Below are 18,596 nucleotides of genomic sequence, written 5' to 3' on the forward strand. Positions count from 1 at the left end.
TTGGGCTAAGCCAGGGCTAAACCAGGGTTAAACCAGGGCTAAACCAGGACTAAACCAGGGCTAAACCAGGGCTAAACCAGGGCTAAACCAGGGCTAAACCAGGTCTAAACCAGGGCTAAACCAGGGCTAAACCAGGGCTAAATCAGGACTAAATCAGGGCTAAACCAGGGCTAAACCAGGGCTAAATCAGGACTAAATCAGGGCTAAACCAGGGCTAAACCAGGGCTAAACCAGGACTAAACCAGGTCTAAACCAGGACTAAACCGGGGCTAAACCGGGGCTAAACGAAGGCTAAACCAGGGCTAAACCAGGTCTAAACCAGGGCTAAACCAGGACTTAACCAAGGCTAAACTAGGTCTAAATCAAGGCTAAACTAGTTCTAAACCAGGACTAAACTAGGTCTAAACCAGGGCTAAACCAAAGGCTAAACCAGGGCTGAACCAGGACTAAACTAGGTCTAAACCAGGGCTAAACCAAAGGCTAAACTAGGGCTAAACTAGGGCTAAACCAGGACTAAACCAGGGCTAAACCAGGGCTAAACCAGGGCTAAACCAGGGCTAAACCAGGACTAAACCAGGGCTAAACCAGGGCTAAACCAATGCTAAACCAGGGCTAAACCAGGGCTAAACCAGGCCTAAACCAGGGCTAAACCAGGACTAAATCAGGACTAAATCAGGACTAAATCAGGACTAAATCAGGATAAACCAGGGCTAAACCAGGTCTAAACCAGGTCTAAACCAGGGCTAAACCAGGGCTAAATCAGGATAAACCAGGGATAAACCAGGTCCAAACCAGGAGGACTATGCCAGGGATAAACCTCCCCTCTCTTCTCTCTCACACTCATGTCTGATGTAAATGTCTTGTTAGGAGCCGGTTCACTCTGGGTTCACTGTGGGGTCACTGTCGGACGCTGTGACCTCTGACCTTTGAACCTGCTGCGATGTCTCTGTGCAGCTTCAGATCCTGCAGCGCTTCACCTCAAAACAAACAACATCCTACGTCTTAATCAGCTCCTGCTGAAGCTGACGCTCACAGAGACTCCACAGTCCAGTGTAAACACAGATCCATGTGTTTATGGACGACTCCAGGGCTTTAATATAATCACAATCATAATCATAATCATACATGTGACCTTTACACTGACCCAAAGACGCTTTACAGGAAAACACAACTCAAAGAAACAACTATATGTATTAATCACTCTAATCAATTGTGTACATTAAACCAGGACTTAACCAGGACTAAATCATGTCTAAACCAGGTCTAAACCAGGTCTAAACCAAGTCTAAACCAGGACTAAACCAGGTCTAAACCAGGTCTAAACCAAGTCTAAACCAGGACTAAACTAGGTCTAAACCAGGATTAAACCAGGACTAAACCAGGTCTAAACCAGGGCTAAACCAGGTCTAAACCAGGTCTAAACCAGGTCTAAACCAAGTCTAAACCAGGACTAAACCAGGTCTAAACCAGGTCTAAACCAAGTCTAAACCAGGACTAAACTAGGTCTAAACCAGGATTAAACCAGGACTAAACCAGGTCTAAACCGGGACTAAACCGGGACTAAACCGGGACTAAACCAGGACTAAACCGGGACTAAACCGGGACTAAAACGGGACTAAACCGGGACTAAACCAGGACTAAACCAGGACTAAACCAGATCTAAACCAGGTCTAAACCAGGACTGAACCAGTTCTAAACCAGTTCTAAACCAGGTCTAAACCGGGACTAAACCGACTAAACCAGGTCTAAACCAGGACTAAACCAGGACTAAACCAGGACTAAACCAGGACTAAACCAGGACTAAACCAGGACTGAAATGCCTCATCCTTTATTGTGTTTCACTGTCTGGTCTCATACATTCGGTGGCTTCTCTCTCAATATAAAGATGTCATATGTATTTAAATCCAGATGAACCTTTGTCTTAAGTGTCATGATGGTGTTCACCAGTAGGTGGCAGTAGTTCTCCATTGGCAGATGTGACTGTTTTTACTGTCGTTTTCCATTGAAATATTTATACATTTATTCATTTCCTCATCTCATTCCCTCCTGCCTATTTGCTCGCGCCTTTTTACTTTTTAATTTTCTTTTAATACATTTACTCAAGATGGCCGCTCGTCTTACACAGATTCATTAAACGCTTCAGACTTCGTGCAGAGCGGAGCACAAACGTCTCACTGCACCTTTGTCTGAAACGTCGCACTTCAAGATGCTTTTAGTCACATGTTAATGCTTTATGGACATTTTATTCTTTATTGTAGATGATACATTTAATATTCTAAATGTAATCGTCCGATAAGTGGCACCCGATGCCTGTGTGTGTGTGTGTGTGTGTGTGATCTGATGTGTGTGTTTGTGTGTGTGTGTGTGTGTGATCTGATGTGTGTGTTTGTGTGTGTGTGTGTGTGTGATCTGATGTGTGTGTGTGTATGTGTGTGTGTGTGTGATCTGATGTGTGTGTGTGTGTGTGTGATCTGATGTGTGTGTGTGTGTGATCTGATTTGTGTGTTTGTGTGTGTGTGTGTGTGATCTGATGTGTGTGTGTGTGTGTGATCTGATGTGTGTGTGTGTGTGTGAGTGTGTGTGTGTGTGATCTGATGTGTGTATGTGTGTGTGTGTGTGTGTGATCTGATGTGTGTATGTGTGTGTGTGTGTGTGTGATCTGATGTGTGTGTGTGTATGTGTGTGTGTGTGTGTGATCTGATGTGTGTATGTGTGTGTGTGTGTGTGTGATCTGATGTGTGTGTTTGTGTGTGTGTGTGATCTGATTTGTGTGTGTGTGTGTGTGATCTGATGTGTGTGTGTGTGTGTGATCTGATGTGTGTTGTGTGTGATTTGATGTTTGTTGTGTGTGACTCTGATGTGTGTTGTGTGTGAGTGATGTGTGTGTGTGTGTGTGTCTGATTTGTGTGTGTGTGTGATCTGGTGTTTGTGTGTGTGACTCTGATGTGTGTTGTGTGTGATTTGATGTTTGTTGTGTGTGACTCTGATGTGTGTTGTGTGTGAGTGATGTGTGTGTGTGTGTGTGTGTGTCTGATTTGTGTGTGATCTGGTGTGTGTGAGTCTGATGTGTGTAGTGTGTGATCTGATGTGTGTTATGTGTGATCTGATGTGTGTGGTGTGTGATCTGATGTGTGTTGTGTGTTTTTGCAGTCTCTGGTGCAGAAGTTGGACGGTTTCATCTCGTGGCTTCAGGATTCTCTGGACGGCACCGAAAACTGGACTCAGCCCAGACAAGACCTGGAGAGCCTCAAGGTCTACGTGTCCACACACCTGGTAAGAGGCTGCAGCGCTCTAAAAACGCTCTAATGCCGCTCTAAAACAGCTCTAAAACAGGTCTAAAACAGGTCTAATACAGGTCTGATACAGGTCTAATACAGGACTAATACAGGTCTAATACAGGTCTAATACAGGTCTAATACAGGTCTAATACAGGTCTAAAACAGGTCTAATACAGGTCTAATACAGGTCTAATACAGGTCTAATACAGGACTAATACAGGTCTAATACAGGTCTAATACAGGTCTAATACAGGTCTAATACAGGTCTAAAACAGGTCTAATACAGGTCTAATACAGGTCTAATACAGGTCTAATACAGGACTAATATAGGTCTAATACAGGTCTAATACAGGTCTAATACAGGTCTAATACAGGTCTAATACAGGACTAATACAGGTCTAATACAGGACTAATACAGGTCTAATACAGGACTAATACAGGACTAATACAGGTCTAATACAGGTCTAATACAGGTCTAATACAGGTCTAAAACAGGTCTAATACAGGTCTAATACAGGTCTAATACAGGTCTAATACAGGACTAATACAGGTCTAATACAGGACTAATACAGGTCTAATACAGGACTAATACAGGACTAATACAGGTCTAATACAGGTCTAATACAGGTCTAATACAGGTCTAAAACAGGTCTAATACAGGTCTAAAACAGGTCTAATACAGGTCTAATACAGGTCTAATACAGGTCTAATACAGGACTAATACAGGTCTAATACAGGTCTAATACAGGTCTAATACAGGTCTAATACAGGTCTAAAACAGGTCTAATACAGGTCTAATACAGGTCTAATACAGGTCTAATACAGGACTAATACAGGTCTAATACAGGTCTAATACAGGTCTAATACAGGACTAATACAGGTCTAATACAGGTCTAATACAGGTCTAATACAGGTCTAATACAGGTCTAAAACAGGTCTAATACAGGTCTAATACAGGTCTAATACAGGTCTAATACAGGACTAATACAGGTCTAATACAGGTCTAATACAGGACTAATACAGGTCTAATACAGGACTAATACAGGTCTAATACAGGTCTAATACAGGTCTAATACAGGACTAATACAGGTCTAATACAGGTCTAATACAGGTCTAAAACAGCTCTAATACAGGTCTAATACAGGTCTAAAACAGCTCTAATACAGGTCTAATACAGGTCTAATACAGGTCTAATACAGGACTAATACAGGTCTAATACAGGTCTAATACAGGTCTAAAACAGCTCTAATACAGGTCTAATACAGGTCTAAAACAGCTCTAATACAGGTCTAATACAGGTCTAAAACAGCTCTAATACAGGTCTAATACAGGTCTAATACAGGTCTAAAACAGGTCTAAAACAGCTCTAAAACAGGTCTAATACAGGTCTAATACAGGACTAATACAGGTCTAATACAGGACTAATACAGGTCTAATACAGGACTAATACAGGTCTAATACAGGTCTAATACAGGTCTAAAACAGCTCTAATACAGGTCTAATACAGGTCTAAAACAGCTCTAATACAGGTCTAATACAGGTCTAAAACAGCTCTAATACAGGTCTAATACAGGACTAATACAGGTCTAATACAGGTCTAATACAGGTCTAAAACAGCTCTAATACAGGTCTAATACAGGTCTAATACAGCTCTAATACAGGTCTAATACAGGTCTAATACAGGACTAATACAGGTCTAATACAGGTCTAAAACAGCTCTAAAACAGGTCTAATACAGGTCTAATACAGGACTAATACAGGTCTAATACAGGTCTAAAACAGCTCTAATACAGGTCTAATACAGGTCTAAAACAGCTCTAATACAGGTCTATTACAGGTCTAATACAGGTCTAATACAGGACTAATACAGGTCTAATACAGGTCTAAAACAGCTCTAAAACAGGTCTAATACAGGTCTAATACAGGACTAATACAGGTCTAATACAGGTCTAATACAGGTCTAATACAGGACTAATACAGGTCTAATACAGGACTAATACAGGTCTAATACAGGTCTAATACAGGTCTAAAACAGGTCTAATACAGGTCTAATACAGGTCTAAAACAGCTCTAAAACAGGTCTAATACAGGTCTAATACAGGTCTAAAACAGCTCTAAAACAGGTCTAATACAGGTCTAATACAGGACTAATACAGGACTAATACAGGTCTAATACAGGTCTAATACAGGTCTAATACAGGTCTAAAACAGCTCTAATACAGGTCTAATACAGGTCTAAAACAGCTCTAATACAGGTCTATTACAGCTCTAAAACAGGTCTAATACAGGTCTAATACAGGACTAATACAGGTCTAATACAGGTCTAAAACAGCTCTAATACAGGTCTAATACAGGTCTAAAACAGCTCTAATACAGGTCTAATACAGGTCTAATACAGGACTAATACAGGTCTAATACAGGTCTAATACAGGTCTAATACAGGACTAATACAGGTCTAATACAGGTCTAAAACAGGTCTAATACAGGTCTAATACAGGTCTAAAACAGCTCTAAAACAGGTCTAATACAGGTCTAATACAGGACTAATACAGGACTAATACAGGACTAATACAGGTCTAATACAGGACTAATACAGGTCTAATACAGGTCTAATACAGGTCTAATACAGGACTAATACAGGTCTAATACAGGTCTAAAACAGGTCTAATACAGGTCTAAAACAGCTCTAAAACAGCTCTAAAACAGGCCTAATACAGGTCTAATACAGGTCTAATACAGGTCTAATACATGACTAATACAGGTCTAATACAGGACTAATACATGACTAATACAGGTCTAATACAGGTCTAATAAAGGTCTAATACAGGACTAATACAGGTCTAATACAGGTCTAATACAGGACTAATACAGGTCTAATACAGGTCTAAAACAGGTCTAATACAGGTCTAAAACAGCTCTAAAACAGCTCTAAAACAGGCCTAATACAGGTCTAATACAGGTCTAATACAGGTCTAATACATGTCTAATACAGGACTAATACATGACTAATACAGGTCTAATACAGGTCTAATAAAGGTCTAATACAGGACTAATACAGGTCTAATACAGGTCTAATACAGGTCTAATAAAGGTCTAATACAGGACTAATACAGGTCTAATACAGGACTAATACAGGACTGATACAGGTCTAATACAGGTCTAAAACAGCTCTAAAACAGCTCTAATACAGGTCTAATACAGGTCTAATACAGGTCTAAAACAGCTCTAATACTGGTCTAATACAGGTCTAAAACAGCTCTAATATAGGTCTAATACAGGTCTAAAACAGCTCTAAAACAGGTCTAATACAGGTCTAATACAGGACTAATACAGGACTAAAACAGGACTAATACAGGTCTAATACAGGACTAATACAGGTCTAATACAGGTCTAATACAGGTCTAATACAGGTCTAATACAGGTCTAATACAGCTCTAATATAGGTCTAATACAGGTCTAAAACAGCTCTAAAACAGGTCTAATACAGGTCTAATACAGGTCTAAAACAGGTCTAAAACAGCTCTAATACAGGTCTAATACAGGACTAATACAGGACTAATACAGGACTAATACAGGTCTAATACAGGTCTAAAACAGCTCTAAGATAGGTCTAATACTGGTCTAATACAGGTCTAATACAGGTCTAATACTGGTCTAATACAGGTCTAAAACAGCTCTAATATAGGTCTAATACTGGTCTAATACTGGTCTAAAACAGCTCTAATACAGGTCTAATACAGGTCTAATACAGGTCTAAAACAGCTCTAATATAGGTCTAATACAGGTCTAAAACAGCTCTAATATAGGTCTAATACAGGTCTAATACAGGTCTAATACAGGTCTAAAACAGCTCTAATACTGGTCTAATACAGGTCTAAAACAGCTCTAATACAGGTCTAAAACAGCTCTAATACAGGTCTAATACAGGTCTAATACAGGTCTAATACAGGTCTAATACGGGTCTAAAACAGCTCTAAAACAGGTCTAATACGGGTCTAATACAGGACTAATACGGGTCTAATACAGGTCTAATACGGGTCTAATACAGCTCTGAAGCGGGAACAGGTCTTGAACAGGTCTTGAACAGGTCTTGAACAGGCCTAGGACTCATCTAGAACAGGCTTAGAACAGGCCTCTAACTGGCCTAGAACACATCTAGAACAGGCCTATAACTGGTCTAGAAAAGGTCTAGCACAGGCATAGAACAAATCTGGAACAGGCCTAGAACAGGCCTCTAACTGGCCTAGAACAGGCCTCTAACTGGCCTAGAACACATCTAGAACAGGCCTAGGACAGGCCTAGGACTGGCCTAGAACAGGCCTAGGGTTAGGGCCTAGAACAGGCCTAGAACACATCTAGAACAGGCCTATAACTGGTCTAGAACACATCTAGAACATGCCTAGAACATATCTAGAACATGCCTAAAACAGGGTTAGGGTCTAGAAAAGGGCTAGGGTTAGGGCCTAGAACACATCTAGAACAGGCCTAGAACAGGCCTTGAACAGGTCTAAAACAGGCCTATAACTGGTCTAGAATACATGTAGAACAGTCCTAGGTTTAGGGTTAGGGTCTAGAACAGGCCTAGGGTCTAGAACAGGTCTTGAGCTGGTCTAGAACATATTTAGGACAGGCCTAGGGTTTGGGTCTAGAACAGGTCTAGAACAGGCCTATAACTGGTCTAGAAAAGGCCTAGAACACATTTAGACCAGGCGTGGAACACATGTAGAACAGGCCTAGGGTTAGGGTCTAGAACGGGCCTAGGGTTATGGTCTAAAACAGGCCTTGAGCTGGTCTAGAACACATCTACAACAGGCCTAGGGTTTGGGTCTAGAACAGGTCTAGAACAAGCCCAGGGTTAAGGTTAGGGTCTAGAATAGGCCTAGGGTTAGGGTCTCGAACAGGCCTAGGGCTAGGGTTAGGGTCTAGAGCAGGCCTAGGGTTAGGGTCTAGAACAGGTCTAGAACAGGCCTAGGACAGGTCTAAGGTTAGCATTAGGGTCTAGAACAGGTCTAGAACAGGACTTAAACAAATCTCAAACAGCTCTAAAACCAGACAAACCAGATGGTAAATAAGATGGACACATCTAGGAGTAAACGAGGCTTAAATCAAGGACTTAAACCGGTCTAAAGTACTAAAATACTACATGAGGAATAAGTCATAGTATCTTCCCTGTGGCCTGTTCCCTCTGAACCATTTCAGCACAAATATAAAACTGTTGAATATAACGGTGAACAGGGAGCAGTTTTACAGTGTATGAATAGAATATATTTATCATTCTCCAAATGCAACTGTGTTTGCAACATTTTATTAGTGAAGGAAACGAGCGAGGAAACGAGTGAGGGACGAGGGAAGGAATGATGCGTATTTACATAGAGAATGCAAACAAATGCAACAGCGATCGGCCCACACTGTTTTACATATATTTACATCTGCTAGAGACGCTCCAAAGCAGCATTCTGCCCCGAGATGCAGCCAGGACTAAACCAGCACTAAACCAGCACTAAACCAGCACTAAACCAGGGCTAAACCAGCACTAAACCAGCACTAAACCAGCACTAAACCAGGGCTAAACCAGGACTAAACCAGCACTAAACCAGCACTAAACCAGCACTAAACCAGCACTAAACCAGGGCTAAACCAGTACTAAACCAGGTCTGAACCAGCATTAAACCAGGACTAAACCAGGACTAAACCAGCACTAAACCAGGTCTGAACCAGCACTAAACCAGGACTAAACCAGCACTAAACCAGCACTAAACCAGCACTAAACCAGGGCTAAACCAGCACTAAACCAGGTCTGAACCAGCATTAAACCAGGACTAAACCAGGACTAAACCAGCACTAAACCAGGTCTGAACCAGCACTAAACCAGGACTAAACCAGGACTAAACCAGCACTAAACCAGCACTAAACCAGGTCTGAAACGGGTCTAAACCAGGGCTAAACCAGGTCTGAACCAGCACTAAACCAGGACTAAACCAGGTCTAAACCAGCACTAAACCAGGACTAAACCAGGTCTGAACCAGCACTAAACCAGGACTAAACCAGGACTAAACCAGCACTAAACCAGCACTAAACCAGGTCTGAAACGGGTCTAAACCAGGGCTAAACCAGGTCTGAACCAGCACTAAACCAGCACTAAACCAGGACTAAACCAGCACTAAACCAGCACTAAACCAGCACTAAACCAGGTATAAACCAGCACTAAACCAGCACTAAACCAGGACTAAACCAGCACTAAACCAGCACTAAACCAGGTATAAACCAGCACTAAACCAGCACTAAACCAGCGCTAAACCAGCGCTAAACCAGCGCTAAACCAGCACTAAACCAGCACTAAACCAGGTCTGAACCAGCACTAAACCAGCACTAAACCAGGTCTGAACCAGCACTAAACCAGCACTAAACCAGGACTAAACCAGCACTTAACAAAGACTAAACCAGCACTAAACCAGCACTAAACCAGGTCTGAACCAGCACTAAACCAGGTCTGAAACGGGTCTAAACCAGGGCTAAACCAGGTCTGAACCAGCATTAAACCAGGACTAAACCCGGTCTAAACCCGGACTAAACCAGGACTAAACCAGGACTAAACCAGGACTAAACCAGCGCTAAACCAGGACTAAACCCGGTCTAAACCCGGACTAAACCAGGACTAAACCAGGACTAAACCAGGACTAAACCAGCGCTAAACCAGGACTAAACCCGGTCTAAACCCGGACTAAACCAGGACTAAACCAGCACTAAATCAGGACTAAACCAGGTCTAAACCAGGACTAAACCAGATCTTGGGTTTAGGGCCGCAACAATTAATCAACTAATCATAACGAGTTGTATTTGAATAATCCTAATAGTCTGGACTAAACAGACTCTGGAACACAGACTTGTTTATTACAGGGTCGGGTTTATCTCATTATTACATCAGAATATAGAACATACTTTATCCTCCATCTCACTGTATTTCCACCTTTAATTAGTTAAAATATGTACTTAAACGCTCAGTTAGTTAAAGGAGGTTACTAAACCCAGCCAACCCCGGTGGCCCCTCCCCCTCCTGTTTGTTTGTTTGCTCGCTGGTTGTTTACACGTGTCGCGTCTCTTTGGTGCTTTCGCCAGGAGCCGACTGTAGCGTTAGCCGCGGTTAGCTTCAATTAGAATGTGTTAATTGGCTGGTCTCGTTAAATAAAGCGCGAGTGCGGGCGCGGGATGAAAAGGCATCGCTGATCTGGACTTTGAAGCGCCGGCGCCGTTTGGGGCGAGCGCGTGTGTGCGTTTGAGGAGAAGAGAGATAGTCACAGTGCCATTAGCGGCGGCGCATTGTGGAGAATGGAGCGGCAGGTGGAGGAGCAGGGGAGGAGAGGAGGAGCAGAGGGAGGGGAGGAGCAGAGGGAGAGGAGAGGGAGAGGAGGAGCAGGGGAGGAGCAGGGGAGGGAGAGGAGGAGCAGGGGAGGAGAGGAGGAGCAGAGGGAGGGGAGGAGCAGAGGAAGAGCAGAAGGAGAGGAGGAGCAGAGGAGGAGCAGAGGGAGAGGAGGAGCAGGGGAGGAGAGGAGGAGCAGAGGGAGAGGAGGAGCAGAGGAGGAGCAGAAGGAGAGGAGGAGCAGAGGAGGAGCAGAGGGAGAGGAGGAGCAGGGGAGGAGAGGAGGAGCAGAGGGAGAGGAGGAGCAGAGGGAGAGGAGAGGGAGAGGAGGAGCAGGGGAGGAGCAGGGGAGGGAGAGGAGGAGCAGGGGAGGAGAGGAGGAGCAGAGGGAGAGGAGGAGCAGGGGAGGAGCAGGGGAGGAGAGGAGGAGCAGAGGGAGAGGAGAGGGAGAGGAGGAGCAGGGGAGGAGAGGAGGAGCAGAGGGAGGGGAGGAGCAGAGGAAGAGCAGAAGGAGAGGAGGAGCAGAGGAGGAGCAGAGGGAGAGGAGGAGCAGGGGAGGAGGAGCAGAGGGAGAGGAGGAGCAGAGGAGGAGCAGAGGGAGAGGAGAGGGAGAGGAGGAGCAGGGGAGGAGCAGGGGAGGGAGAGGAGGAGCAGGGGAGGAGCAGGGGAGGGAGAGGAGCAGGGGAGGAGAGGAGGAGCAGAGGGAGGGGAGGAGCAGAGGGAGAGGAGAGGGAGAGGAGGAGCAGGGTAGGAGCAGGGGAGGGAGAGGAGGAGCAGGGGAGGGAGAGGAGGAGCAGGGGAGGAGCAGGGGAGGGAGAGGAGGAGCAGGGGAGGAGAGGAGGAGCAGAGGGAGGGGAGGAGCAGAGGGAGAGGAGAGGGAGAGGAGGAGCAGGGGAGGAGCAGGGCAGGGAGAGGAGGAGCAGGGGAGGAGAGGAGGAGCAGAGGGAGGGGAGGAGCAGAGGGAGAGGAGAGGGAGAGGAGGAGCAGGGGAGGAGCAGGGGAGGAGAGGAGGAGCAGAGGGAGAGGAGAGGGAGAGGAGGAGCAGGGGAGGAGAGGAGGAGCAGAGGGAGGGGAGGAGCAGAGGAAGAGCAGAAGGAGAGGAGGAGCAGAGGAGGAGCAGAGGGAGAGGAGGAGCAGGGGAGGAGGAGCAGAGGGAGAGGAGGAGCAGAGGAGGAGCAGAGGGAGAGGAGAGGGAGAGGAGGAGCAGGGGAGGAGCAGGGGAGGGAGAGGAGGAGCAGGGGAGGAGCAGGGGAGGGAGAGGAGCAGGGGAGGAGAGGAGGAGCAGAGGGAGGGGAGGAGCAGAGGGAGAGGAGAGGGAGAGGAGGAGCAGGGTAGGAGCAGGGGAGGGAGAGGAGGAGCAGGGGAGGGAGAGGAGGAGCAGGGGAGGAGCAGGGGAGGGAGAGGAGGAGCAGGGGAGGAGAGGAGGAGCAGAGGGAGGGGAGGAGCAGAGGGAGAGGAGAGGGAGAGGAGGAGCAGGGGAGGAGCAGGGCAGGGAGAGGAGGAGCAGGGGAGGAGAGGAGGAGCAGAGGGAGGGGAGGAGCAGAGGGAGAGGAGAGGGAGAGGAGGAGCAAGGGAGGAGCAGGGGAGGGAGAGGAGGAGCAGGGGAGGAGAGGAGGAGCAGAGGGAGAGGAGAGGGAGAGGAGGAGCAGGGGAGGAGAGGAGGAGCAGAGGGAGAGGAGAGGGAGAGGAGGAGCAGGGGAGGAGAGGAGGAGCAGAGGGAGGGGAGGAGCAGAGGAAGAGCAGAAGGAGAGGAGGAGCAGAGGAGGAGCAGAGGGAGAGGAGGAGCAGGGGAGGAGGAGCAGAGGGAGAGGAGGAGCAGAGGAGGAGCAGAGGGAGAGGAGAGGGAGAGGAGGAGCAGGGGAGGAGCAGGGGAGGGAGAGGAGGAGCAGGGGAGGAGCAGGGGAGGGAGAGGAGCAGGGGAGGAGAGGAGGAGCAGAGGGAGGGGAGGAGCAGAGGGAGAGGAGAGGGAGAGGAGGAGCAGGGTAGGAGCAGGGGAGGGAGAGGAGGAGCAGGGGAGGGAGAGGAGCAGGGGAGGAGAGGAGGAGCAGAGGGAGGGGAGGAGCAGAGGAGGAGCAGAGGGAGAGGAGAGGGAGAGGAGGAGCAGGGGAGGAGCAGGGGAGGAGCAGGGGAGGGAGAGGAGGAGCAGGGGAGGAGCAGGGGAGGGAGAGGAGGAGCAGGGGAGGAGAGGAGGAGCAGAGGGAGGGGAGGAGCAGAGGGAGAGGAGAGGGAGAGGAGGAGCAGGGGAGGAGCAGGGGAGGGAGAGGAGGAGCAGGGGAGGAGAGGAGGAGCAGAGGGAGGGGAGGAGCAGAGGGAGAGGAGAGGGAGAGGAGGAGCAGGGGAGGAGCAGGGGAGGGAGAGGAGGAGCAGGGGAGGAGAGGAGGAGCAGAGGGAGAGGAGAGGGAGAGGAGGAGCAGGGGAGGAGAGGAGGAGCAGAGGGAGGGGAGGAGCAGAGGAAGAGCAGAAGGAGAGGAGGAGCAGAGGAGGAGCAGAGGGAGAGGAGGAGCAGGGGAGGAGAGGAGGAGCAGAGGGAGAGGAGGAGCAGAGGGAGAGGAGAGGGAGAGGAGGAGCAGGGGAGGGAGAGGAGGAGCAGGGGAGGAGCAGGGGAGGGAGAGGAGCAGGGGAGGAGAGGAGGAGCAGAGGGAGGGGAGGAGCAGAGGGAGAGGAGAGGGAGAGGAGGAGCAGGGTAGGAGCAGGGGAGGGAGAGGAGGAGCAGGGGAGGGAGAGGAGCAGGGGAGGAGAGGAGGAGCAGAGGGAGGGGAGGAGCAGAGGAGGAGCAGAGGGAGAGGAGAGGGAGAGGAGGAGCAGGGGAGGAGCAGGGGAGGAGCAGGGGAGGGAGAGGAGGAGCAGGGGAGGAGCAGGGGAGGGAGAGGAGCAGGGGAGGAGAGGAGGAGCAGAGGGAGAGGAGGAGCAGAGGAAGAGAAGGAGCAGAGGGAGAGGAGGAGCAGAGGAGGAGAGGAGCAGGGGAGGAGGGGAGGAGCAGGGGAGGGAGAGGAGCAGGGGAGGAGAGGAGGAGCAGAGGGAGAGGAGGAGCAGAGGAAGAGAAGGAGCAGAGGGAGAGGAGGAGCAGAGGGAGAGGAGGAGCAGAGGAGGAGAGGAGCAGGGGAGGAGGGGAGGAGCATAGGAGGAGAGGAGGAGCAGAGGGAGAGGAGGAGCAGGGGAGGAGATGAAGAGCAGAGGGAGAGGGAGAGGAGGAGCAGAGGAGGAGCAGGGGAGGGAGAGGAGCAGGGGAGGAGAGGAGGAGCAGAGGGAGAGGAGGAGCAGAGGGAGAGGAGGAGCAGAGGGAGAGGAGGAGAGGAGCAGGGGAGGAGGGGAGGAGCATAGGAGGAGAGGAGGAGCAGAGGGAGAGGAGGAGCAGGGGAGGAGAGGAAGAGCAGAGGGAGAGGAGGAGCAGAGGACGAGCAGAGGGAGAGGAGGAGCAGAGGATGAGCAGAGGGAGAGGAGGAGCAGAGGGAGAGGAGGAGCAGAGGAGGAGGGGAGGAGCATAGTAGGAGAGGAGGAGCAGAGGGAGAGGAGGAGCAGGGGAGGAGAGGAAGAGCAGAGGGAGAGGAAGAGCAGAGGACGAGCAGAGGGAGAGGAGGAGCAGAGGATGAGCAGAGGAGGGGAGGAGAGGAGGAGCAGAGGAGGAGCAGAAGGAGAAGAGCAGGGGAGGAGAGGAGGAGCAGAGGGAGAGGAGGAGCAGAGGAGGAGCAGGGGAGGAGAGGAAGAGCAGAGGGAGTGGAGGAGCAGAGGAGGAGCAGGGGAGGAGCAGAGGGAGAGGAGCAGGGGAGGAGAGGAGGAGCAGAGGGAGAGGAGCAGGGGAGGAGCAGAGGGAGAGGAGGAGCAGGGGAGGGAGAGGAGCAGCGGAGGAGAGGAGGAGCAAAGGGAGAGGAGGAGCAGAGGAGGAGCAGGGGAGGGAGAGGAGCAGGGGAGGGAGAGGAGGTGCAAAGGAGGAGCAGGGGAGAGGAGGAGCAGGGGAGGGAGAGGAGGGAGAGGAGGAGGGAGAGGAGGAGAGGAGGGAGGGGAGGAGAGATAGTCACAGTACCATTAGTGTGGAGTATGCAGCGGCAGGTGGAGGAGCAGAGGAGGGAGAGGACGAAAAAGAGCAGAGGAGAATCAGCGGAGGAAGAGGAGGGAGAAGAGGAGCAGGAGAGGAGAGGAGGCAGAGGAGGGAGAGGAGGGAGACTAGGAGAGGAGGAGCAGAGTAGGAGAGGAGGCGAGGAGGAGCAGAGGAGTAGAAGAGAGATAGTCACGGTGCCATTTGCGGCGCAGTGTGGAGAATGGAGCGGCAGGTGGAGGAGCAGGGGAGGAGAGGAGGAGCAGGAGAGGAGAGGAGGAGGAGGAGGAGAGCAGGAGGAGAGGAGGAGAGGAGGAGGAGGAGAGCAGGAGGAGAGGAGGAGAGGAGGAGGAGGAGAGCAGGAGAGCAGGAGGAGAGGAGGAGAGGAGGGAGAGGAGGGAGAGGAGGAGCAGGGGAGGAGCACTGTATGGAGTCCTTTGTCTGTGGAGTTGGCTCTCGACTCTGTCGTCTCTTTATTGTCGCTCTCCAAAGTCAGCCTCAGGCCAGAGTCCAGCTGCTCCTGAGAGAGACTAAACCAGGTCTAAACCTGGTCTAAACCAGGTCCAAACCAGGACTAAACCAGGTCTAAACCTGGTCTAAACCAGGTCTAAACCAGGACTAAACCAGGTCCAAACCAGGACTAAACCAGGTCTAAACCTGGTCTAAACCAGGTCCAAACCAGGACTAAACCAGGTCTAAACCTGGTCTAAACCAGGTCCAAACCAGGACTAAACCAGGTCTAAACCTGGTCTAAACCAGGTCCAAACCAGGACTAAACCAGGTCTAAACCTGGTCTAAACCTGGTCTAAACCAGGTCTAAACCAGGTCTAAACCAGGTCTAAACCAGGTCTAAACCAGGTCTAAACCAGGTCTAAACCAGGACTAAACCAGGAGTAAACCAGGTCTAAACCTGGTCTAAACCAGGTCCAAACCAGGACTAAACCTGGTCTAAACCTGGTCTAAACCAGGTCCAAACCAGGACTAAACCAGGTCTAAACCTGGTCTAAACCTGGTCTAAACCAGGTCCAAACCAGGACTAAACCAGGTCTAAACCTGGTCTAAACCTGGTCTAAACCAGGTCCAAACCAGGACTAAACCAGGTCTAAACCTGGTCTAAACCAGGTCCAAACCAGGACTAAACCAGGTCTACACCTGGTCTAAACCTGGTCTAAACCAGGTCTAAACCAGGACTAAACCAGGTCTAAACCAGGTCTAAACCAGGTCTAAACCAGGTCTAAACCATGACTAAACCAGGTCTAAACCAGGACTAAACCAGGTCTAAACCAGGTCTAAACCAGGTCTAAACCAGGTCTAAACCAGGTCTAAACCAGGTCTAAACCAGGAGTAAACCAGGTCTAACCCTCTGTGTGTAAATCCTCCTCTCGTGGGACCCGCTCGGAGCCCAGTCAAAGTGTTTATCGATCGGGCCTTTGAATCCCATTACCCACAGCTAACGCGCTAACAGTGACAACATGCTACGTGGCTAGCGGTGACAGCGGCTAACGCTGTGACAGGAGTCGACCCACAACACACGGATTAGCATTTTCCCATCAGGACGTTTGCTTTGACTCCATCACACAACATGACAACGATTGTGTCCTCGAGTCATGTACTTGAATATCGATGTTGTTCGGACATATTTAATATTAGTGCCAAGGTTAGAGGAGGAGGTGAGAAGGAGGTGAGTGAGGAGGAGGTGAGTGAGGAGGTGAGTGAGGAGGTGAGGTGAGGAGGACGTGGAGGAGGTGAGGTGAGGAGGAGGTGAGGAGGACGTGGAGAAGGTGAGGTGAGGAGAACGTGGAGGAGGTGAGGAGGAGGTGAGGAGGACGTGGAGAAGGTGAGGTGAGGAGAACGTGGAGGAGGTGAGGAGGAGGTGAGGAGGACGTGGAGGAGGTGAGGTGAGGAGAACGTAGAGGAGGTGAGGAGGAGGTGAGGAGGACGTGGAGAAGGTGAGGTGAGGAGAACGTGGAGGAGGTGAGGAGGAGGTGAGGAGGACGTGGAGGAGGTGAGGTGCGGAGGAGGTGAGGAGGAGGTGAGGAGGAGGACATGGAGGAGGTGAAGAGGAGGTGAGGTGAGGAGGATGTGGAGGAGGTGGATGAGGAGGTGGAGGAGGTGAGGTGAGGATGACGTGTAGGAGGTGAAGAGGAGGTGAGGTGAGGTGAGGAGGATGTGGAGGAGGTGGATGAGGAAGTGAGGTGAGGAGGACGTGGAGGAGGTGAGGTGAGGAGGACAGTTTGAGGGGGCGTGTCAGAGGGCGTGTCCGGGTCAGAGGGCGTGTCCGGGTCAGAGGGCGTGTCCGGGTCAGAGGGCGTGTCCGGGTCAGAGGGATGTGTCCTGTGACGTCCTAAAAATGGCGATGACAACAAATATGTCACGTGACTGAAACCCATGAGCTCTGGGGCCAATAGCTAATATGCTAAACGTGCTAACGTGCTAATGTGCTAAACGTGCTAACGTGCTAACGTGCTAAACGTGCTAATGTGCTAAACGTGCTAATGTGGGCCTGATGTAGGAGGCGGAGCAAACCCTTCACTGTAAACTCGTCTGAAGGAGGAAAAGAAGATGCTAAGATTAGCTTGTATTCTCCTCTTCCCCGCCTCCTTCTCTTCCTCCGCCTCCTTCTCTTCCTCCGCCTCCTTCTCTTCCTCCGCCTCCTTCTCTTCCTCCGCCTCCTTCTCTTCCTCCGCCTCCTCCTCTTCCTCCGCCCTGCCTCCGCCTCTTCCGCCCCGCCTCCTCCTCCCCCTCTTCCTCCGCCTCTTCCTCCGCCTCCTCCTCTTCCCCGCCTCCTCCTCCTCCGCACCGCCTCCTCCTCCCCCTCTTCCTCCGCCTCCTCCGCCCCGCCTCCTCCTCCCCCTCTTCCTCCGCATCCTCCACCTCGCCTCCTCCTCTTCCTCCGCCCTGCCTCCGCCTCTTCCGCCCCGCCTCCTCTTCCTCCGCCTCCTCCTCTTCCCCGTCTCCTCCTCCTCCGCACCGCCTCCTCCTCCCCCTCTTCCCCGCCTCCTCCTCTTCCTCCGCCTCCTCCCCCTCTTCCTCCCCCCCTCGTCCTCCGCCTCCTCCGCCCCGCCTCCTCCTCCTCTTGTCGTTTAATAAATGCCTCCTGGTGCTTGTCCGCGTGTCTTTTACATTCGCCGATAACCAATAAAAATCACTTTGAGAACTGCATTATGTTCGTCCGTATCGCTTTTTACGACGCCACAAACGCATCATTCATCAACATTATCCAAACACGGCGCCGCGCTCGCCGTTTCCCCCATGATTACCGCTTCGCCCACTTCATAAATTACCAGAAATCTCGGCGTGATTGAGTAATTTTTACAGGGCCGGATAAGCTCCGGAGCCGAGTCGCGGCGAATAAACATAAAACACATCTATCAAAAACACGGCGGCGAATTAGAGCGACGAGATCGAGCGGCGATATCGCCAAACGCTCTATTTCAAAACACACCAGCGCCGCCGTAAAGTATGGACAGAGCAGATCGATAAGAGAGGAGGGGAGACAGCCATCAATCACACCGCGATAGAGGAGGGAGGGCAGGGAGGGAGGGGAGAGGGAGGAGGAGAGAGGGAGGAGGAGGGAGAGAGAGGAGGAGAGGGAGGAGGAGAGAGGGAGGAGGAGGGGGAGAGAGGAGGAGGAGGGGGGAGAGGAGGAGAAGAGGAGAGGAGGGGAGACGCCCATCAATCACACCGCGATAGAGGAGGAGGGAGGGGAGAGGGAGGAGGGGAGAGGGAGGAGGAGAGAGGGAGGAGGAGGGAGAGAGAGGAGGAGAGGGAGGAGGAGAGAGGGAGGAGGAGGGGGAGAGAGGAGGAGGAGGGGGGAGAGGAGGAGAAGAGGAGAGGAGGGGAGACGCCCATCAATCACACCGCGATAGAGGAGGAGGGAGGGGGGAGAGGGAGGAGGAGAGAGGGAGGAGGAGGGAGAGAGAGGAGG

At 50.4% G+C, this 18,596-nt stretch overlaps 1 protein-coding gene across 1 annotated transcript in view; it reads left to right on the forward strand.

The window, feature by feature from the left end:
- Window positions 1–18,596, forward strand: part of akap6 (A kinase (PRKA) anchor protein 6) — a 66,214-nt gene that overhangs the window by 37,943 nt on the left and 9,675 nt on the right. Inside the window, exon 11 of the mRNA XM_072436176.1 lies at window positions 3,151–3,273. Coding sequence (XP_072292277.1) covers window positions 3,151–3,273 — 123 coding nt within the window. The remainder of the gene's footprint in view (window positions 1–3,150; window positions 3,274–18,596) is intronic.

This window comes from Eucyclogobius newberryi, unplaced genomic scaffold, assembly GCF_026437365.1.
Source record: "Eucyclogobius newberryi isolate DKJ021-1_F unplaced genomic scaffold, fEucNew1.0.hap1 SCAF_76, whole genome shotgun sequence".
NCBI classification, from domain to species: domain Eukaryota; kingdom Metazoa; phylum Chordata; class Actinopteri; order Gobiiformes; family Gobiidae; genus Eucyclogobius; species Eucyclogobius newberryi.